Source organism: Scylla paramamosain, chromosome 7, assembly GCF_035594125.1.
Source record: "Scylla paramamosain isolate STU-SP2022 chromosome 7, ASM3559412v1, whole genome shotgun sequence".
Taxonomy (NCBI): domain Eukaryota; kingdom Metazoa; phylum Arthropoda; class Malacostraca; order Decapoda; family Portunidae; genus Scylla; species Scylla paramamosain.
In genome coordinates this window covers 34,638,069-34,662,083 of record NC_087157.1, presented here as the reverse complement: position 1 = coordinate 34,662,083, position 24,015 = coordinate 34,638,069, and the positions used below count along the sequence as shown (strand labels likewise).

At 39.6% G+C, this 24,015-nt stretch overlaps 1 protein-coding gene across 4 annotated transcripts; it reads right to left on the bottom strand.

The window, feature by feature from the left end:
- Positions 1–1,156: 1,156 nt before the first annotated feature.
- Positions 1,157–23,789, bottom strand: LOC135102456 (general transcription factor IIH subunit 1-like). Of its 4 annotated transcripts, XM_064007769.1 has the most exons (11): positions 23,630–23,788; positions 20,541–20,695; positions 19,925–20,058; positions 18,716–18,937; positions 16,509–16,752; positions 11,451–11,601; positions 10,031–10,175; positions 9,491–9,634; positions 8,400–8,550; positions 7,246–7,424; positions 1,157–2,818 (listed from the first exon to the last, which is right to left on the bottom strand). In XM_064007769.1, the coding sequence occupies exons 2-11, from the start codon at positions 20,692–20,694 to the stop codon at positions 2,705–2,707; spliced, it is 1,638 nt and encodes a 545-aa protein (XP_063863839.1). In that variant the 5' UTR covers position 20,695; positions 23,630–23,788; the 3' UTR covers positions 1,157–2,704. The 4 variants fall into 4 exon arrangements, with proteins under 4 accessions (XP_063863839.1, XP_063863841.1, XP_063863842.1 ...); XM_064007770.1 differs by lacking the exons at positions 1,157–2,818; positions 7,246–7,424 and adding an exon at positions 7,632–7,753 and having other exon boundaries at positions 23,630–23,789; XM_064007771.1 differs by lacking the exons at positions 20,541–20,695; positions 23,630–23,788 and having other exon boundaries at positions 18,716–18,965.
- Positions 23,790–24,015: the final 226 nt, after the last annotated feature.

Below are 24,015 nucleotides of genomic sequence, written 5' to 3'. Positions count from 1 at the left end.
GATTGCTTCTTGCAACTCAACAGATCCACAATTAAGCAAAGTTCAGTGTCATCCACAGAAACCTAGTCATCTCTGTGAAGCAAATAGGCACCATACCTTGAAATCCCATCCATACATGGATAATAAGAGAAATGGACACAGATGAGTGGATTCCTAATCAAGCACTACCCATAGGCACTATATAGAAGATAGAGAAAGAATGCAGAAATGACATATGGTGTGACAGATAAAATAAGTGATTCCCATGTGAATGATATAGTTACTCACTGGTGCTGCTTCATGAAAGTACTAATGACTACTGTTTAGTAACTTCTTGAAGTGCTTAAAACACTCTATAATTCAAACTGTTGTAGTCTGTATATCCCAATGGTGGTACATGAAGCTGCCCACACTAAATTCTGTTAACACTTGCAAATTAGATTTGTATATGATAAATATATTCTCTTGCTTAATCTGCTTTGCAATGTATTAGTTATTTATAAATATACATATTTTCTTCCCTCCCCAAAATTTTATCAGCTACATACTTGTGCCATATTTATACATGAAAATATAATCCATTCTTTATACTGTATCAATACTCACTCTTAATTATTGCTATCATCATTACAGATTGTGTAATGGTAGTTTTTGTTTTCTTTCTCTCATAACCATGTTCTCTTCATTACCTCACAACTGTATACACTGACTGATGATAATTGACAAGTATCTCAAGACAATGTTTTAAGTTATTCTTGGAATTAAATCCAGAATCATATGATGATGCAAACTACTGGATGAGATCTGTAAATCTCTTAATACAAGTTTTTTTTTTTCCCACACTGAAGTAAGCAACTGCACCAGTGTTATGTAGGGAGGCCTCACTCCATGAGAACACTTTCACCTGGCATCACTGCACATCTGTTCACTCTAAAATGTAATACTCAAATAACTAGTAGGGAACTTCATTGTTGGAAAAATAAATAAATAAATAACTCTTAAAAAATGTATTTTCATAAACTGGTATTCTCTGTTCATTACTTTTAATAAAATAGTATTGTATAGACTTGTACATAATATGTATTTCAATGGAGTGGCCAAAAATCTTCCCTACAAAGATATGAGAGAAGTTTGCATATCCTATAAGTAGTCATGAAATCTACAAACAGAGACAAAATGTCATTTATGGTTTATTTGTTTATAAGCAAATTTCATACAAATAGTATATATACAGGAATATTTTCTACAAAAATATTTGATTTCCATATTTCTAAAAACATTTTGCTCTCCCAGAAACAAGGCAAACTGACTTGTAAATAGAGATGCAGAACTATTACTGTTGAAGGGAGGCATAAAGGACATCAAGTGGTGACATGGGAGGATTGGGTGGTTCTTCAGGTTGATGGAGGGCTATCAGGAAGAGGGTAAAGTGTGAAAAATGCTTACTGGTGGGCCAAAGGAAGACTACAGAGCCTACTTTGTTCACAGGGTGATTGCTGGCACTGCATGGGGCACTTAGTTGCTATCACTGGGAGCCTGGCAGATTGCTGACTCTCAGTTCTTGTAAAATGTGGACTTTCACATTTAAGGAATTGACACGTTTGGTAAATGCAAAAAAACATGATTTAATACTGAACTTCCTTAAAAGATATAATCCCACCAGTGACTACATGCATACACTGTCAACCCACATCTGTTATTCAAATTTCACCACTGATCTGAGCACAAGGCAGAAGTAAGGCTTCATCTGCTCCACAGATTTATTTATGATAGCCATCAATCTGAGCATATCAAAGCCTTACAGAATGTTAGGGTGAAGAGGAACTAAGACATTCATGAAGAGGTATATAAGGCTCTGCAATTTTTGCTTTTTTCAGAGGGGAAGAGGGAATGGGGAAGGCTGGAACAAGAAAAATTTCTAGGAAAAGTTCCTGCAAGTTGTTTTGGATTGGCAAAGTTTTATCAAGGAATTAGTATAAAAACAGTCATATTTTTGGTTAAAAGTTCCTTATGGAACATTGTAGTTTGACTTTGTGCCAAATATGTGACATTCTAATTTCCTGGAAAAAAAATTGAGATAATCCAGCTGACTAGCAATAGACTGTCATTCCCTGCAGGTCACATCCATCTCTACCATTCAACAATGACATAAATAACACAAAACAGATGTCAAAACATGAAAATTTGAGCATGAAAATAGATCTTCCAGATACAACAATAATAGCTGATCAGAGGCCCCACTCTCCTAACCTCAGTAACATGGTGTTTTAACATAACAATGCTGCATATATCAGTCTGAAGACTGATATTAACCACTAATCTGCTCACTGCTGCAACACTGAATAAGAAATGGGAAGGCGCGTAAGGTATCCTGTCGGGACAATTTGGTGCACTGAATGAACCACGTGGGGCCACTTGTATGCCAGCTATACAATCATTCAAGGCAGAATAAAATACTGACCAAGGAGACACCAGCACCAACAGGCTCCAACTGTTGTACCTCTCCTCAAAATCGGCATAATCACTTCCTTTTGCCACGTAATCCAAAGGCTTGTCTGTTCTCCTTTGAGACGGGTGAAAAATAGTGTCTATGTTGCTCATGTCTGATAAGCTAAGACACTGACACCATGTGAGGTAGAGGTCAGTTTTTTGTTCGGGTTACTATAAAATGAACTTGCCATTTATTTATAAACCTAAAAACTACCCAAAGAAATCTTACAAAGTTTCACCTGCAGTTTCGTGCTTTCCAGTTTTCAAACTTTGTGTTGGCAATGTGGAACATTTCTATGAGGTGATCAAGAATACTGCTGTTGCAATTGTAGTCATTAACTGCCATTTCCTGGAAAAAAATAAAATGAACATCAACCTCTTCATCTTTTCTGATAAATGTAAGAAATTTAGATCAAGCTTTATACCTAGTCAAAAGATTTCATGATCCGTAGATCATTCCCAAGAGCTACACAATAGTTATCATGGTCACCACCCTCATTCAGAGTATTTTGTCAAAATAAAAGTGAATGAGGGTTCAACTTTAAGAAATTACCACAGTAATGAAAGTTAAATTATGATCAAAATGGTCAAACCAATTCACACATTTCCAAAAATGAGTTTACACACCTAACACCTAACAACTAACACCAAGTAAATGTTACTTACTACATTCCTATACATAATAATACTTCTTCAAAGATCATATGATTTAAAATTGTTCAGAGACTTTTCTAAAGTGGTGTGAATGAGTGTCAATGTGAAAGTTGTGTGCATTGTCTTGGCTACCACACTTTTGGGGGAGACAGCCTAGGTGTGTGTGTGTGTGTGTGTGTGTGTGTGTTAAAATACAAGTATACAATGCATTTCAGAGGTGGTGTAACAATTTTTTTTGGCATTCCTAAGTAACAATGTTGGATCAGGCTCATGTTTTGCCAGAGACTGTTTTAGATCTGCTAATTTTCTCAAGATGATTAATGAACAAAAGGTGGGTCATTAACTTATTTAATTTTTAATTTGTTAGGGTAACTTTGATAACTTCTTGGATGGCAACTGGTAGCTCCTATAACTGGTAGTTATAGGAGGAGGCAGTAGACACCTGCTGAAACGATAATTACTCCCAGTGAGGTCTAAAGCACTGTTCAGGGGGTGCTGTAAACTTATCATTAAACCCAGCTGTGACCTCACTGAACATTTCCCTTTTGTGTCTCACAACACAAGGGGGCAGTCACAGCCTGCCCTCTAAAGACAACTCTCTTCCTCCACACAAAACTACAAGTACCTAATAACACACACACCCTTCACTCAAAAATTTTAAAATCATCATGGTGACTCCTACACCAGCCTTGGAGTCCCCATCTGGGGAGGGGACCATAAATGTCCCCAGGTCGGACTGCCTTTCTGTCGACGACCCTAAGTGTCTTGACACTCCCCTCAACTTTTTCTTCATTAACTTCTGCAACATTCGTGGTCTAAGATCTAATTTTCAATCTGTAGAACACCACCTCTCCTCTTCTAAACCTCATCTTCTTTTCCTCACTGAAACTCAGGTGTCTGAGGCAACTGACAGTAGCCCCTTTTCTGTTCCCTCCTACTTTCTCTATCCTCATTTTCGATCCAAAGCTGGATGCTGTGTTTATGTGCGCAATGACTTAACCTGCTCTCGTGCCCACGCTCTTGAATCTTCTGAGTTTTCCACCATCTGGCTACGACTACAGAGTCACTCTCATACTAAATTTATCTGTGCTGTATACCTCTCACCTAACTCCTCTGATTATAAGAAATTCTTTGACTACTTAACTTCCAAAGTGGAGCACATTCTGACCCTCTTCCCTTTTGCAGAGATCTCCATTCTTGGAAACTTCAATGTTCACCACCAGCTTTGGCTTTCCTCTCCCTTCACTGACCATCCTGGTGAACTAACCTACAACTTTGCTATCCTCCATGACCTAGAGCAATTGGTGCAACACCCTACTCGTATTCCGGACCGTCTTGGAGATACGTCCAACATTCTTGACCTTTTCCTGATCTCTAATCCTTTTGCTTATGCTGTCACCCTTTCTTCTCTGTTGGGCTCCTCCGATCACAATCTCATATCTTTATCTTGTCCTATCGCTCCAATCCCTCTTCATGATCCCCCTAAGCAAAGGTGCCTCTGGTGTTTTGCCTCTGCCAGTTGGGGGGGACCTGAGGAGGTATTTTGCTGATTTTCCTTGGAATGACTACTGCTTCCGTGTCAGAGACCCGTCTTTGTGTGCTGAGCGCATAACAGAGGTGATAGTGTCTGGCATGGAGGCGTACATTCCTCACTCTTTTTCTCGTCCTAAACCTTCTAAACCTTGGTTTAACACAGCTTGTTCTCGTGCTATACTTGATAGAGAGGTGGCCCACAAAAGGTACTTAAGCCTTCCATCACCAGAATCTCATGCACTTTATATTTCTGCCCGGAACCATACCAAGTCTGTTCTCCAACTAGCTAAAAACTCCTTCATTAACAGAAAATGTCAAAACCTTTCAAGATCTAACTCCCCTCATGATTTCTGGCATCTAGCCAAAAATATCTCCAATAACTTTGCTTCTTCTTCTTTCCCTCCTCTATTTCAACCAGATGGCACCACTGCTATCACATCTATTTCTAAAGCTGAACTCTTCGCTCAAACCTTTGCTAAAAACTCTACCTTGGAAGATTCTGGGCTTGTTCCTCCCTCTCCTCCACCCTCTGACTACTTCATGCCACATATTAAAATTCTTCGCAATGATGTTTTCCATGCCCTCGCTGGCCTAAACCCTCGGAAGGCTTATGGACCTGATGGGGTCTCTCCTATTGTTCTCCGAAACTGTGCCTCCGTGCTTGCACCTTGCCTAGTCAAACTCTTTCAGCTCTGTCTGTCAACATCTACCTTTCCTTCTTGCTGGAAGTTTGCCTACATTCAACCTGTTTCTAAAAAGGGTGACCGTTCTAATCCCTCAAACTACTGTCCTATTGCTTTAATTTCCTGCCTATCTAAAATTTTTGAATCTATCCTCAACAGGAAGATTCTTAAACATCTATCACTTCACAACCTTCTATCTGATCGTCAGTATGGGTTCCGTCAAGGCCGCTCTACTGGTGATCTTCTGGCTTTCCTTACTGAGTCTTGGTCATCCTCTTTTAGAGTGAAACTTTTGCTGTTGCCTTGGACATATCAAAAGCTTTTGATAGAGTCTGGCACAAAGCTTTGATTTCCAAACTACCCTCCTACAGTTTCTATCCTTCTCTCTGTAACTTCATCTCAAGTTTCCTTTCTGACCGTTCTATTGCTGCTGTGGTAGATGGTCACTGTTCTTCTCCTAAATCTATTAACAGTGGTGTTCCTCAGGGTTCTGTCCTGTCACCCACTCTCTTCTTATTATTCATTAATGATCTTCTAAACCAAACTTCTTGTCCTATCCACTTCTACGCTGATGATACCACCCTGCACTTTTCCACGTCTTTTCATAGACATCCAACCCTTCAGAAGGTAAACATATCACGCAGGGAAGCCACAAAATGCTTGACTTCTGATCTTTCAAAAATTCTGATTGGGGCAGAGCAAACTTGGTATTGTTCAATGCCTCAAAAACTCAATTCCTCCATCTATCAACTCGACACAACCTTGCAGACAACTATCCCCTCTTCTTCAATGACACTCAACTGTCTCCCTCTTATACACTGAACATCCTCGGTCTGACCTTTACTTATAATCTGAACTGGAAACTTCACATCTCATCTCTAGCTAAAACAGCTCCTATGAAGTTAGGCGTTCTGAGACGTCTCCGCTAGTTTTTCTCACCCCCCCAGCTGCTAACTCTGTACAAGGGCCTTATCCGTCCATGTATGGAGTATGCTTCACATGTCTGGGGGGGGTTCCACTCATACTGCTCTTCTAGACAGGGTGGAATCAAAAGCTTATCATCTCATCAACTCCTCCCCTCTAACTGACTGTCTTCAGCCTCTCTCTCACCGCCGCAATGTTGCATATCTAGCTGTCTTCTACCGCTATTTTCATGCTAACTTCTCTTCTGATCTTGCTAACTGCATGCCTCCCCTCCTCCCATGGCCTCGCTGCACAAGACTTTCTTCTTTCTCTCACCCCTATTCTGTCCACCTCTCTAATGCAAGAGTTAACCAGTATTCTCAATCATTCATCCCTTTCTCTGGTAAACTCTGGAACTTCCTGCCTGCTTCTGTATTTCCACCTTCCTATGACTTGAATTCTTTCAAGAGGGAGGTTTCAAGACACTTATTCATTAATTTTTGACCACTGCTTTGACCCTTTTATGGGACTGGCATTTCAGTAGGCATTTTTTTTTATTAGATTTTTGTTGCTCTTGGCCAGTGTCCTTCCTACATAAAATAAAATAAAAAAAAAAATAAAAAAAAAAAATAAAAAAAAACTCATTGCTGCCACACTGCCATAATGCTGGTCAGTCAGCTCCATCCCTATCTACCAAACGCAAGGCATACTAAATACACATGCAGTCCTGTTCACAGAAACTATGGGCAGTTGTCAGGGTTGATCATCAGCACCTCAGTAAGATATATCTGAAAAGCACATGTGTTCTAAGTTTATAGAATGATACCCAAAACATTTAGCTGGAATATCTGGGACTGCCATTGTGTATGGCCTATCTGCATGTTGTCTATGTTCATATACATCTTTTCTCTTCACTATGTTCACAGAAATCAAATATTTCACAACCCTGCAAGTTTCTTTCAGCAATTTCCTGAAATTGTTTCAGCAGCACACAGACACCCACCTGGAATGGCCTTATTGTTACATTATGGTAGCGGCAGAGAGTCTCATGCATCTTGTGTAGCTTCTCCTGTAGCTGTGGAGTTCTAGGAGGAAAGCATGACCAGAAGTGACGCAGGAGTTCTCCAGCACTGCTATACACCTGTCCCAACTCTTTGTGTAGGTTTCCTGGAAGCTGATCACCTGAAATGAGCAAAATATACTCTATCAACACTGGAATATAATAAGAGACAAAATCTTTTAAAAGGAAACTATTTCTATAAATGAGAGTAAAGAAAATTATGATAAACTGACTACAGAAAACCTTTTTCTCTGATGCCTCACTCACTCTGGGAGCTTCCCCCAAAGGTGTGACACAGAAGAGCCTCCAGCTTTCCCTATACACTGCCCCAATGCAACCCATGTCCCTCAACTAGCACCTTTTTCATACATGTACTCATTTACCCTGTCATTTTGTCTGCTGTGACTTTTTCCTCTTAAACCGGTCTTTGATTTCACATGAAGAATGCATTCTGCAGAAAGACATCAAATGCATAATCATTACTTATTGATCTTGAGAAAAAATCATAGATTACTGAAATGCTTAAAGTAATCTGAAAAATTATTGTGTATGTCTGTGTGTAATTCACCACTTATGGTCATGCACACGTGTGTGTGTGTGTGTGTGTGTGTGTGTGTGTGTGTGTGTGTGTGTGGTTGCTTTGTCTCAGCTATCCATCTCAGTGGCATTGTTAGTCAGTAAACAAATCTTTACCTCTGTATATGAATCTGACATCTGCATTCCTCAAAATGTGTGTTTAATACATGTTTTTGCATCAGCTTCTGCAGGTCTCTGGCTTCATATATTTGATACATAATTAATTTAAGAACCTGTGGCATATCTCTGTTTGATCTTATGCTAGATAAATATTTTCATGTCTTCTGAAGATTTCATGTTTAATCAAAGGCTCTCAATAGGAATAACTTGTACTGAAAAGAAATGATCAAATTTGAGTTTTATTTTCAATTTGTAGCTTGAAACAACTTCATAATTTATTTAATTAAGACAACTTCCTCCTTTTTTTACTTCCTTGAATCTGATTCTTTTCCTCTTACCAATGAGATCATAATTTCAATCAAATCTCACAAAACAGGAACATGATGGAGTATTTCACCCACCTGTGCGAACACCAATTGTGGATCGTCCTCTGCGGCACATGTCACTGAAGTGCTGCAGTGAGCGGTACGCTGCATCAGGCTCCTGACTGTTGTTCAGTGAGGGTGTCCAAGTGCTGGCTGTGATTGTTAGCTGCTTGTTTAACATCATGATCTGCAGTATTAATTAACCTCATCAGTAACTTTACTTAAATTGTCAGTTATCATGGAAAGTGAGGTCATTGTAGCGCTGACACTGGTTGGTTCTCCTCAACACATTCTGTAGCAGTGTCAGGTTCTTCTCTTTTAGTTGCTAGGCACTAACATGAGATTCTAACTCCACTTGATATTGCATGTAGGAACCTAAGCTAAGTCTTATGGACACACCAAGACAACTTTATTTTTTTTTATTTATTTTTTTTTTTAGGAGCTCTGGACTGACCTACCCTGTGTCCCTGCACCTCTTCATCCATCCCTGTACATTACACAGTGGAACTTTAGTGATGGCTGAGATTTCTTTATTCTTCCCTTTCTTCACCAAGGCATTGATAACTTTCAGTTTGTCCTTTATCATGTCCTTTCCTAAGCCTGTAGTCCCAAAGAGATCACAATTTCCACAGATGGTCAAGGGCAAAAACCATGCAGCATGTGACTGACCCCACAGCTGTCCCCCCCACACAACAAAATATAAAAAATTAATAAATAAATAAAACAGACAAGATAAATAAATAAATAAATAAATAAATAAATAAATAAATAAAAAAGATAGAATAAAAATCTGGCCACCACCTCCTCTTCCTCCCACCAGTAAGGTGCCAATTCAATTTGAGCCAAGGTACAGACGGTCTAGTTTGCTCCATGCCACAAAAACTATGTGGCTGATTTCATGTCAATTTCAATTTCCCTGAATTGGTGACAGGGCAGAACCCTAAGAAGCATCACTTAATACAACTGGGAGTAGAGCAATGACCATCTACCACAACAACAACTGTAAATTTATGGTGATGGCACTGAATGTGGATGTGTGAGATGCTCATAAATTTACAGCATTGGCACTGAGTGGGTTAAAACATAAATGTGATGCAGCACCATAGAATAAATACACAACTACATACCTGATCCGGCTGAATGCTTTGAGTAGTGGTTAATTCCGTGGGGCCTGTGAGGTAACGGTCACGCTGGTGGATGGTTAAAGATGACACTTCTGTCTTGTTTGAGTTCTCTAGGTCATCTATTGTTCTTTTTTCTTCCAACTTAGCCTGTAATACACATTTTTTGCTTAAAATCTTAAATTATAACATAAATATATGCTTACTATGGGTTTCAGAGGCCATGTTACATTGTGTTTTGAGATTCACAGATGGGGTGGTCAGGAATGCTGAGAGAATGGTGGAAAGTGGCTAGATAAAAGGAGGTAGAAAAATCTTATGGTATACAGAATAAGTTTTAAAGGAAGACTCAAAAAATACAAACAAAAAAAAGTAGTCCAAGAGAACTTCATAGACATGTGGTTCTCTACAGAGGCTGCTTGAGATCATGCTGTCTGGCAAGCTGTCTTTAGATGTACTTGCAGGAATGTATGGAACTTCTCAAAATGATGATGATGATGATATTACATGTTACTGATGGAAAGGGAGGTGGCAGCTACAACTTACCTTTTTAGTTTTGGGCTGGGTGACTTCTTGACTCACTTCACCATTAGGAACATTATTGGGATTCTTGGCAGCAATTTCATCCAACAGCTTTTCTTTTTCTAGGTTTGTCTGTGCCTTGATAATGTTGAGGTTATGTTGATTAAATCTGCAATAAAGATGAGCTTGACAGAAAATATTTGTGTGAAATACTTCACATTTGTTTCCAGTTTGCAAGAATATTTCTAAGACTGCTAATTATAATTTTATGTTGTCAAACTTCCTGTACTTTTGATTATGTTGATGACTCTTCACTATTTCTTACTGTCATCTGTCAGATATCTAACTTGCAGAAAAAGCCACATTTACTCTCAACTCCAGACTATTTTATATAGCTATTTTATTCCCATACTCTCTGGAGACTTTTAGAACCAGAATTTGGTTCCCCCTTTCTTATAAACATGTAATTTATCATGACAAGTATTGCAGAAGCTAACATTACTGCCAAGGTATTCCCAGTATGTCATACAAGGCAACTAGAAGGGACAGCAAGAGAGTGCAAGCCCCCTTCTCTGTATTTTTTCTTATGAACACACCAAGCACTTAATGTTAGAGTTATGACTGTTCCTGGAAGTAGTGTAGATGAAGATAAAAGGGAGACTATTGGAAGAATGTTTGTGGAATAAAAATTGGATGTGTTTGCACTGAGAGAAGTTGAAATGAAGGAGTGAATGCATATGTGTAATTCACCACCAAGGCCTGATCACGAGTGGACCCACAACCACCAGCCATTACCCTCTCAGTGCAAGCTCAGAGCTCATTATTACCGATCATTGGGTAATACTGTGACCTCACACACCACACACCCCATCCCACTGGTCAGGGAAGACAGTAATTGCCCTGGTTGTCGGCAGAAAAATCCCAGAGGTGACCAGGCCCTAGTGGGGTTCAAACCTATGTCAGCCATGGTAGCCAACCCAGATTCAGCCCCTTTACCACTGAGCCACAGGGCAGTGTGTGTGTAATAATAATAAAAATAATAATAAATGGTTTATTCTTTAGACAGTCAACAAACTGAAAATGTACATTGGGGGAGAGGAAATACTTGACAGTAATCCTAAAGGTAAGTCAAATCTAGAAGAGACTATTGATTGATGGCTTGCACCATGGTGGGAATCGCACTGAGTCTGTACCGGTCCGTACATGGCGCCTTTAGGGGCGTTATCTTATTGTGGTGTCTGGTGGTGGTGGTGTGTGTGTGTGTGTGTGTGTGTGTGTGTGTGTGTGTGTGTGTGTGTGTGTGTGTGTGTGTGTGTGTGTGTGTGTGTGTGTGTGTGTGTGTGTGTGTGTGTGTGTGTGTGTGTGTGTACAAAAGTATACAAAATGTTTCCATGAAGCTTAAAAAGAGGCTTACGGTGAACTTATTTACCAAAGAGTACTTTACCTTTTAATCATAAGAGCATGAATAGCATTGCTACCAGCCTTAGCACCACCAACCCTCAGTTCATCCTCTACTGCCAGCTGCTTCTCCTCATAGATGTCATTCAGGTTGTTCAGTGGATCACTCTGAGTTGAATTAACATCTCTGTTCCACTCTGAAGTAAAAATATATCATTTATTATCATCATGAGTGAGAATAATGGCAAGATCTGGATCTGAAGAAACATAAAACATAAAACATAAAACGATTCTGGGCTTGTTCCTCCCTCTCCTCCACCCTCTGACTACTTCATGCCACCTATTAAGATTCTTCGCAATGATGTTTTCCATGCCCTCGCTGGCCTAAACCCTCGGAAGGCTTATGGACCTGATGGGGTCCCTCCTATTGTTCTACGAAACTGTGCCTCCATGCTTGCACCTTGCCTAGTCAAACTCTTTCAGCTCTGTCTGTCAACATCTACCTTTCCTTCTTGCTGGAAGTTTGCCTACATTCAACCTGTCCATAAAAAGGGTGACCGTTCTAATCCCTCAAACTACCATCCTATTGCTTTAATTTCCTGCCTATCTAAAGTTTTTTAATCTATCCTCAACAGGAAGATTCTTAAACATCTATCACTTCACAACCTTCTATCTGATCCCCAGTATGGGTTCCATCAAGGCTGCTCTACTGGTGATCTGGCTTTCCTTACTGAGTCTTGGTCATCCTCTTTTAGAGATTTAGGTGAAACTTTTGCTGTTGCCTTGGACATATCAAAAGCTTTTGATAGAGTCTGGCACAAAGCTTTGATTTACAAACTACCCTCCTACGGTTTCTATCCTTCTCTCTGTAACTTCATCTCAAGTTTCCTTTCTGACCATTCTATTGCTGCTGTGGTAGACGGTCACTGTTCTTCTCCTAAATCTATTAACAGTGGTGTTCCTCAGGGTTCTGTCCTGTCACCCACTCTCTTCTTATTATTCATTAATGATCTTCTAAACCAAATTTCTTGTCCTATCCACTCCTATGCTGATAATACCACCCTGCACTTTTCCACGTCTTTTCATAGATGTCCAACCCTTCAGGAGGTGAACATTTCACGCAGGGAAGCCACAGAACGCTTGACTTCTGATCTTTCTAAAATTTCTGATTGGGCAGAGCAAACTTGGTATTGTTCAATGCCTCAAAAACTCAATTCCTCCATCTATCAACTTGACACAACCTTCCAGACAACTATCCCCTCTTCTACACAGAACATCCTCGGTTTGTCCTTTACTTATAATCTGAACTGGAAACTTCACATCTCATCTCTAGCTAAAACAGCTTCTATGAAGTTAGGCGTCCTGAGACGTCTCCGCCAGTTTTTCTCATCCCCCCAGCTGCTAACTCTGTACAAGGGCCTTATCTGTCCATGTATGGAGTATGCTTCACATGTCTGGGGGGGTTCCACTCATACTGCTCTTCTAGACAGGGTGGAATCAAAAGCTTTTCGTCTCATCAACTCCTCTCCTCTAACTGACTGTCTTCAGCCTCTCTCTCACCGCCGCAATGTTGCATATCTAGCTGTCTTCTACCACTATTTTCATGCTAACTTCTCTTCTGATCTTGCTAACTGCATGCCCCCCCTCCTCCCATGGCCTCGCTGCACAAGACTTTCTTCTTTCTCTCACCCCTATTCTGTCCACCTCTCTAACGCAAGAGTTAACTAGTATTCTCAATCATTCATTCCTTTCTCTGGTAAACTCTGGAACTCCCTGCCTGCTTCTGTATTTCCACCTGTATTGAATTCCTTCAAGAGGGAGGTTTCAAAACACTTATTCATCAATTTTTGACCACTGCTTTGACCCTTTTATGGGACTGGCATTTCAGTGGGCATATTTCTTTTATTGGATTTTTGTTGCCCTTGGCCAGTGTCCTTCCTACATAAAAAAAAAAAAAAAAAAAAAAAGGTAAGAAACATTTCTGCACTATTGTTAAAATCATTATCATCATCATCTTTGGCAACTTGCCCCCACTCAGAAAACTCCCAACACAGCAGGAATGATACTGTCTTGGCCTCCCTTGGCCTTTCCAGAGAAACACAGAGATATTTATCCAAAGGCAGGATTAATTTTTAGTCATGAGAGAGGCCTTTGCTGTGCCAGGTGACTGCACCCTGGCTGGGAGAACACAACATAAGGACAGTGCCTTGGATGTTGGGACCATAACACTCACTCCCAGTATAAAGTACTTAGCTTCCTCCCTCAATTTAAGTCAATTTCTGTTGTTTAACTACTACTTTGAAGAGCACAATCCCTGCCCAGACATTCATAGATATATTATAATGTGTGTATATATCAGGCGCGCGGTGCAACAACGACGTAACCATGAAATTTGAGATTTCGTGTTTTTGCCTGCTCCGTGTGGTAGAAGGGTGTAAAAGTCTCGTGGTGATGTCGGCCAAGTCATATTCGACCATCTAAGCACCTGTACTAAGGCTCAAAGTCAAGCGTAGTGCGGAGAAATAACGTGCCGGTAATGAGTAAGTTTTATTTTTTACGCTCGGAAAAAAATTCATAAAAAATTTATTTATGTACCAATCTTCATGAAACTTTCACCTAATACTATGTGTAATAGGCTCTAACACATTATTAACAAATGAAAACAATATCGGGAAAAAAAATTATTACCTACGGTATACGCGTTAATTAACGCGTAAGTCATCCACCCAAAATTGTCACCTATCACTTCGAAACCTACATCCCCAAACAGAACTACCCAAGACCTTTCAAATGATGTATAATACTTACTTATTTAAGGGTATCCTATTGTGCGCAATCAGTGTTTAACTTTGAGCGCGTTTTTCTCGAAACTTCCATTTCTCGGTTACGTCGTTGTTGCACCGCGCGCCTGATATATATATATATATATATATATATATATATATATATATATATATATATATTACTTTATCAGAATCTTTACTATTGCCACAAATATCATGCTCCCCTTGGGCTATTCATAAAAACACTCAAACTGATCTGAAGGTGAAGCAAATCTGAAGACATGAGAAGCCTCCACCGGACTAGAGGATCAAGCCCCTGACTGGTATGTCAAGACTAAGATGATCATCAGGTCCTGAGATAATTCTGGACCTCTGAGGCCAAAACACACTATAGGGATGGTCATGGCACAAGGTCAAGCCACAGTAGTCAAAGTCTGTTCATATACATGTATTTCAAGGGAAGCATTCACATTGGCGCTCACAGCTCCCACTGCAATGTATATAATAATGCAACTGATATGTGACCTGAGGGTGACCATACCTATAAAGTGTGGATCACCCCTTGCAGTCACTCCTTCAATATGTTCTGTTTATATATACACTGTCCTTCCTTCCTGTTGTATTTATATTACACCTCCACTCCATTCACTCTCCTTGCAAAGTTTTTCTCTATATGAGACTTTTTTCTTAATCTTCAATAAGTACTTTCCACTGTAACCTGAAACACACATTCATACTGCCTGTGGGTATTGGAAAGGCCTCAAGAACTAGAATGGGATGAAGTGCGAGGCCTTTTAATTTGGAAACCTGGTTCAACTATCAAAATACTTAGTCACATTTTCCTTTAAAACTTATTGGGAGCAACAAAATCTGCTGGGTATGGTTATGATCCCTACACAGTGACACATTACTGATTAAAGCACTCCTTGACCTAACCAGTAAAATCACAGTTATTTGAAATAGTCATGCAAAGTGAGAGACAGGATGGCATAACAGGAATGTTTTCCACACCACTTTTAAAAGACAACATAAAAATTTTAATAAAGCATATGAGAAATCTGACAGGGGGACACTCTGATCACATGAAGGGACAAGCCATGGACCAGGTGGGGAACATCAGGTGGGTGGAAGCTCAAGGCTTAGTTCTGAGGGAGTTGAACCAATCGTAGGAAAACAAAAACCTTCACCTGATGGGGAGGTGACAGGTGTTGCTACTGAGTAATTATATAGCCCAAGAGTGGCAAAGAGTTTACTGCTGGTGAATGTACACAAAGTGTCTGTGGTATAGTATGCCTAAGTAAATATAACTCAGAGTAGTTATGTAACTTGTCTCCAAATGTAACATTTCTCATGATGGAATGACCCTAAACTTAAATGTGAAAAGGAATACTCTTAGATATTTCATACCTTTTCACTTTTTTTCTCTAATCTTTCTGTGAAAATAAATCTTAATTCCTTCATCTACCCACTGGACACAATCTTACAGATAACTAACATTTCTTCAGCGACACTCAGCTATTTCATTCCTCTGCACTGAACATACCTAGACTGTCCTTCACTAACTCGCAAATGAAAATCTCATGTGTCTCCTTTGGTTTCCAGCAACTTTCATGCAGTAAGGTGTTCTGTCTCACCTTTACAAATACTTCTTCCAGCAGCTAACTATGCAGGAACAGTTCAACTCCCACAACCCTTCTAAGTAAGTGGAGTCAAAAACTGTTTATCTCATTGACTACTCTCCACAAACAGACCATCTTGAATCACTCATTCATCATCACAATTTTGCATCTCTTACTATCTTTTACCATTATTTCCCTGGTTACTGCTTTCCTGAACTTATAACTGCATGCCTCCTTGTCTCCCATACCTCATTACACAGGATTTCATTTTACTTTTGACTCATTTCTGTCCACCTCGCTAATGCAAGAGTTTACCAATATCTTACTCCTTCATACTTTTTCCTGATAAACTATGGAATTCTCTTCATGTTATGGTTTTTCCTCCTTCCTATGACAAACTGTTTCAAATTAAGAATATCAAGATACTTCAGAAAATAAATTGCCCAATTGTCTCTGCTCTCCTGTAGTTTCTTTTTGGAAGCAGCATTGTGATCAGTCTTTTAATTAATTACTGTGCCCTCAGCCAGTCTTCTTGGCATGAAAAAAAAAAATAAATAGATAAAAAATAAAATGAAAAAATTAACTTATATTTAGTGTATTTACAAAAAAATAAAACAACAATCACTTATCTTAATCCCAAAAAGATCATGATCAAGGGATTAAATGGAAAATTCCCACATACCCTATTGGTGACCCACTTGCCTCGATCATCATATTTGGAGCACTCAGAAAAGACGTTTTCAGTTCGGCTGGTGGTATGGACACTGTAGTAGTGGGACTGAAAGAACAATGTCCAGAATTCTGACTCTGTCATGCGGTGCGGCACGTACTCGCCATGTTTCTTCTTCACTGCGGGATAGGTCTTGAATACTGAAGACATGATCTCTGGTGTTAGATTATACTGAACCTTGCCATTGCTCCCATCAGTTTGTGGCTTAATGTCAGCCTGGAATAAAATAGATCTAGTAATTAGCTCTTCATCTTCACTATCATCATCATCAACCTGTATGATTCCACTGCAGGACAAAGGCCTCCCCTAATAGCTGGGGTGCTCGGGTTAGATCAGACCAAATGCCAAGCAAAACTAATCCAAACTGTCTGTTCAGAATTTTAGGCTGAGTTAAGCTGTGTAGCATACCCTTACACTACAAGGCCACTGTTATCACTTCATACTTTACCAAGTTAACATCTTGCATTTATGTTAACTGAAAAGAAATAAGCTCACCACTTTTTTCTTCCACCTCCTCATTTCAAAAGAAAATTTTAAAGAACATGATGCAAAGTGCTCAAAAAATGACAGTTTTCACTCCAATACATGTTAGATGTTATTAAAAGATTTCTACTCTGCCTACTACACCACAAGTTCCGTGAGAGCTTTAGGACAGGGTACAAAAAGGCTTTTGGTTTTCTCTATCAAAATATATTAACAGATTTATTGTAATGACTTTAATTCCTTAAAAGAACATAAAAAAAATAAAAAACTGTACATAGAAATAAAATATACTGTATTTTTTTTGTTTCTCCATCACCATATGGCTTTCATCGTGGCCATTCTACTGGTGATCCTCTGGCCTTCCTTACTGAATTCTGGTCATACTCTATTAAGAATTTTAGTGAAACTTTTGCCACTCCCTTGGGCAAATAAAAAAAAAACATTTGACAGTCTGGCACAAAGCTTTGATTTCCAAACTATCCTCCTATGGTTTCCATCCTTCTCTCTGTAACTTCATCTTGAGTTTTCTTTCTGACCATTCTGTTCCTCCTGTAGTAAATGGTCACTTTTCTTCTCCTTCTCCTTAGTTTATTAACAGAGGCATTCCTCAGGGTTCTGTCCTGTCACCCACTCTCTTTCTATTATTTATCAATGATCTTGGAAGCCAAACTTATTGTCCTATCCACTCCTATACTGATGATACCACCCTGCACTTAACCATGTTTTTTCTTAGACATCCAACTCTTCAGGAATTAAACAACTTACACAGAAAAGTCACATGATGCCTGACTTCTGATCTCTCTAAAATTTCTGACTGGGACAGAGCAATGCCTAAAAATTCAATTTCTCCATCTGTCAACTCAACACAACCTTCCAGATAACTATCCCCTCTTCTTGAATGACACTCAACTGTTCCCCTCTTTTACACAGAACATCCACACAGGCGGATTATCAAATAACCTCTTCCTTCTTCCCAGTTTGAGACCATTCTTTGTGTTTGAAATGGTACCATCAGTCACAAGGAAGCTCCCCACACAGCACACAGAGAGCTTGAGTGGCAGAAAAATGAACTGGTTCAGCACATATGAAGAACATGTTTATAAACAAACAGCATTTTTCAATAAATACGATATTACTCAATAGCCTTCTAACAGATAATTACTGTCTGGTTAAGGTTAGAGACTTAAGTCTGCAAGGACCAGTGATCTAGAATTAATATCCTAAGCCAAGCAGATACAACTTGCCCACATCTTCTTTCCCTCTGTAAGGCATCCCAAGCTAATACAACAAGGTTAGTGGCTGGGCTTTTTTCTAATCATAGGGAGAGGCTTCTGTCCTGTAGCAGATTCATACAGACTACTAGTGATGATGATGATGCTGACTAAAATTTATAACTATTTTCTATGTGGACATGAACTTCAGCAAGGAAGATGACCAAGATCACACTTTGAAATCTGTCAAATTTATCATTTTCATAGTTTAACACTGCCTATACATTTTATTTTCAGTTTTGGATTATTTGTGCTTATTATATTTTAGTGACTATGTAATACTCAGTAATCCTGGACTTCAAGCAAACTATTACAAAAATATCTTGGTTCCTACATATGATAAAAACTTCTTATTTTAAAGTTCCTTATGAAGTTGCTACATCAAGTGTTAAATTTTAAATGATCACATAAAAAGTCACACTCACCAGAAAGGCCCCTGAAACACCCACGTCCTGCTGTGGTCCCATGCTCTGCTTGTACTGACCAGCAATCTCTTTCCAAAATTCATCTACAGAGATAATGGAGGTTGGAACAAGGGCTCGATACAACTGCTGCAGCTGCTCATTTTCATCTAACATCCTCTTCTTTTCCATAAGTTCATCAGGAGGCTGCCTCCGGTTCTGAGACATAAGCTGACTGAGCCGCTCCTGTTAAAGAGTGTTGTATCACTTTTTCCTAGAATAGATAATATCTTTGGTAAATTACTATTATTTTCTAATAGAAAAGACAGGTAAACCCAAGACCAAAAAACACATTTAGAAAAAAGAGCTTGCCTCTCCTAAAAAAAATAAATAAATAAATAAAATAAAATAAAAAGGATGAAAAAGAGAATTACAGATGAGCTAATTCAGGTTTGGAAATGCCTTGACAATTCTCTCTTAAACAACTTATGCAGGGAAGCCACAAAATGCCTGATTTCTGATCTCTCTAAAATTTCTGATTGGGGTAGAGCAAGCTTAGTATTGTTCAATGCCTCAAGAACTCTTCAACTCAACACAACCTTTCAGATAACAATACCTACCCTCTTCTTCAATGACACTCAACTGTCCCCCTCTTCTACACTGAACATCCTTAGTCTGTCCTTTACTAATAATCTAAATTGGAAACTTCACATCTAATCAGCTCCTGTGCTGCTAATTCTGCACAGGGGCCTTATCCATCCATGTATGGAGTACACTTCACATGCATGGGGTGGTTCCACTCATATTGCTCTTTTAGACAAGATGGAATCAGAAGCATTTCAGCTTAACTCCTCTCCTCTAACTGACTGTCTTCAGGCTCTCTCACTGCCACAATGTTGAATCTCTTGCTATCTTATCACATATGTACTTCAACAATAAAATATTTCCTTTGATGAAGTCATTGAATCTAATCAATACTTTTTACATGTTTCATAATACAGGAATTAATTATATGGGTATACCAAATTGAACCCAACCACAGCTATCTTTAGGACCTCCCCGTATTACGATATATTTTACAAGCCTCTTCTTTCTGAACCTTTTCATGCACCTAACTGCCTTAAAGTTATGGCTCCACACATAAACTCACAATTTGACTCCATGACCATAATACATTCTTTTACTATTTTTACACCTTGATAACAATCATGCAAAGTATTCTGTAAATCTTACCTTGACCTTATTCCTTTCTGCAATCTGCTTTTCTCTTCCTTCAGGAGTGCAGAAATGGAAGGTGTATGAAGAGATGTCATGCAAAACAATCTGGAGTTGAACCTTTGGCTTGCCTTCAGGCGAAATTTTCTGAGCTGAAAGAGTTGTCATCATATTTACCAAGGAAAATAAAATCATCACTTTTATTTCAAACAAATGACTGTTCTGTAATAGTAGCCTGAGTAACAACACCAAAGGTTTGGGCCCCTTCATTTGAGAGAAATCTGGAGATGTCTCGGTTGGATTCTTTTTTTTTTAATGCATGAGGGCCACTGGCCAAGGGTAACAAAAAATTTGAATAAAAAAGGCCCACTTAATGCTAGTTTAGATAGAGATGTCAGATAGAATGAGAGAGAGAGAGAGAGAGAGAGAGAGAGAGAGAGAGAGAGAGAGAGAGAGAGAGAGAGAGAGAGAGAGAGAGAGAGAGAGAGAGAGAGAGAGAGAGAGAGAGAGAGAGAGAGAGAGAGAGAAAGGACAAGTCTTGAAACATATAATGAGTATTCATTTTATTTTAGCAAAGGTAATGATGTACCAAACACACACCCCTGGACTCCCTCCTCCCCACAGCCCCACTCACTGCGGATGTCATTGTAGAGGACGCTGACTGTTGAGGTGTCTGAGTCTTCCATCATCCATCCCATTCGAGTTTGAGAGAGATACAACTGTCCATTGTTTTTCTTGTAACGAACATTGTTGACTTGTAGAAGGATGTCTTCTCTCTCCCCACTCATCCTGTAAAAGGTTAAGCAACATGTTACACAGTGACACACCGTAATTGAAATACTATATGGAAAACATGACATCAAAAGATAAGCTATCACAGAATTCCCAAGAATATCAGCACTCTTTTTGTTAACCTTATCTTCAACCATAACTGCATCACAAAGCTCAATGGGACAGAATGTGCTTACACAAGTCACTCAAAAAATTGAAGGGACAACCATCTAAATTCTAAATTATCAAAAGTGGCATAGACCATATATATATATATATATATATATATATAAACAGTAAATAGTTAATGTAAAGAAATAAAATAAATAAATAATAATAAAATGATAAATCCAGCCTCCTTTTAGCCAAGTTTTACAGTAAAATATTTATGATGACTTTTTTATCCTCTTCCATCCAAGAGGCCTCCTACTCTTCACTACCATGGGGTGCCATACTTATTATTATTATTATTATTATTATTATTATTATTATTATTATTATTATTATTATTCTCATAAGAAAACAAACCAAATTACTCTCTCCCATTGTGTTGACATTCATACACAGACACCAAGTAACTCTGTTCAGTGATACATAAGGTGCAACACAACTATTCACAGAACAGAGGTGCCATGCACTGCCACTCCTAAAACTTAGTCTGCTACAGTTTTCTCAAATCTTTTATTTTCTTTATATTTCCACATACCAAGAGCTTGGAAAAGCCATCAAAACAGCACTGAACTTATGAAGATATTATGAAGATATAAACTTATGAGATATATGGCACTTCCACAATTCCCTTCCCTCTTTCTCTTGAGCATCACAGCTGCCACAAGCCCCTTTCACACTCACTCACCATCCACCACTGAATAAAAACCAGTGCACTGTTGCAATTACCCTTTTAGTTCCAGATACCTCAATGGGTAATTACTAGAAGTGATTGATTATATGACTTCACAAATATACACAGGCCAGCCATACCAGGATACATACATTATTATGTGTGTGCTAACAGTCCATAATTCCTAGTGCTATATGACCACAATGTTACGGCACCTTCCCTTTTTTTTTTTTATTTATTTTTTTTAATCAATCATTACATTAGAGGTGCTACTGTGAAGCATGGGGTTACAGCTCTTGGCTCCTGCTTACCCACACATGTGCAGTGGGAATGTAATATGTGCAGTGGGAATGTAATAGATTCTCAGATTTCATGAGCAGAGAGAGAGGCGGCAGGCAGGTGAATGTGAGCTTCACTTGGTACTGAGACATAAGAGAGAAAGGGCACTGTGAAAATGGCAGCCAGACACAGAAGAAAGCAGACATGGAGCAGAGCAGCAGAGATGAGTCTAATGCCAGTGGGACTTGAGGCAGGACTTGACGCGCGCAGACCTGAGGCGAAGGTGGATCCACACATGGTGACCAGAATTTGGTAACTGGACATGTGGTGGCCTGCACCAGGTGCTGTGGAGGCCAGAGGGAGCACCAGCCTGGAGGAAGACCACGAAGGGTAGACATCATAGCTGGATGAAGGAACAGAGGCTGGTGGAGCCTCTGTGAGGTGTCTGCTGTTTATATGAGAGCTGGCCTGAGGAAAGATCACATGAAGAAGACATCCTGTGACTGTGAGGAGTACCAGCAACTGGGAAGAGCAGCAGAGTCTTCACCGTGTCCAGCTGCTGCTGCTGTGTGATGCTCAGAGACGTGTCTTGTGCTTCTGCCTTGGGTTCACCGCATGTGTGTGGATGCCTGAGTGACTCTGCCTCAAGTGGTGGGCGGTGTGTGCTGCACTTAACACTCAGTGCTCGGCCTGGTGTGAGTATTTTGAGCCTGTAGTGTCCTGTGAGACACAAGATAACAGTGCCCTGTTCTCTAGTGAGGAAATATATGCCTGTGCTGTGCATACATTCTGTGCATGTCCTTCTTGCTTTGCACTTCACTACTATGCCAATCCCTGTGAGTTGCCTCCACCTGCATCACAGCACCTAGTGATGGAGTGAGTGCTGTCCTAACTACTCCATGTGAGTTGCTGCCTGCCCAGGCAAGTGTTACCAGTGGCTGTGGGCAGCAGTGTAAGTGGTGGGTGCCATAACACAATCAAGAATCAATGTGAATTTGTTCACACTGGTGAACAAATCTGCTAGTTGTCAGATTTTCTTCCTTCTTACCCCAACCCAACACTGGTAATTTCCAACAAAAACACAACTTATACCAAACCTAGTATAACTGTAACCTAACTTTTAAAACCTGTGAGACTAACCTGCAGAGGGGCTACCTAAGCCCCAAAGGACATCTAGCCCTCCTGAATCTTTAGCCCTGCACCACCCAGGTCAGCCCAGACCTTTGTGGACTCTGATCACTTACAGCATGGCAATTACTAAGATATTTCCAACAAAAACGTTACTAACAGTGTCTCATATACATATCAAAACTTATATGAAAAAAAGAAAAGAAAAAATTAGCCACCTGTGAGCCGGGTGTAATCCTGAATAAATATGCAAGCTTCGCAAGGATTACTCTGAGTATTTCACTTTCATTAAATTGTTTCTAAGCCCCACAAAATACAGCATTACTGAGTTAGGAAATGCACATAAATTAAACTCATTTTGTTAATCGTCATGAAATTCAATTAAATATTTTCGCTTTACAATGCTCTCTCTCTCCTTAAAAAAATGACCTCGACCATTGCTTTCGCCAAGTCCCTGCCGGCACACACAGGGGCAACCTTCTCTGCTGATAATGCAAAGGCAGCCTTCATCCACCAAAATATTATTCGTCACATGGAATATTATCAACCAGGAAAGAAAATGCACGAAATATAGATTTCTTGGGCTAAACATGTGCTATGAGACTGAAATAGAAAAGCCAATTCGAATATCACTAATTAGAGGGTAACTAATATCCACTTGTATCCTATTTGATAACTTAGATCAGGGTTCAGACTTGAAATACCTCTCAATGTTGACACCTGCACGGGTCAAGCCTCAGCTGCAGTGTGGAACCAAAACATGTGTCCCCTCAGCGGCACCTGGCGGCGGCAGCGGGCGGCTTCACCATGGCAACCCCCCACGCCAACCAGCCATGAGCCGAGTTGGTCTACGTGCATCTCATCACTCTCTCGTGCTTCCTCAGGGTCATTTCTAGCCTTCCAGGGGCTTGTTTGGGACCCCTGTGTTGTGAAAGTATGATGGGTGGATTCCCAGCCCTCCAGAGTAGTTCGGACCACTCCTTTCACATTTAAATGTTTCATCTGGTGGACTTTTAATAGGGAAAAAAAAGAACTTGAATTTGTAAATATGTTAGCCTTCCTCTTTTAACATGATTATACATATGATATA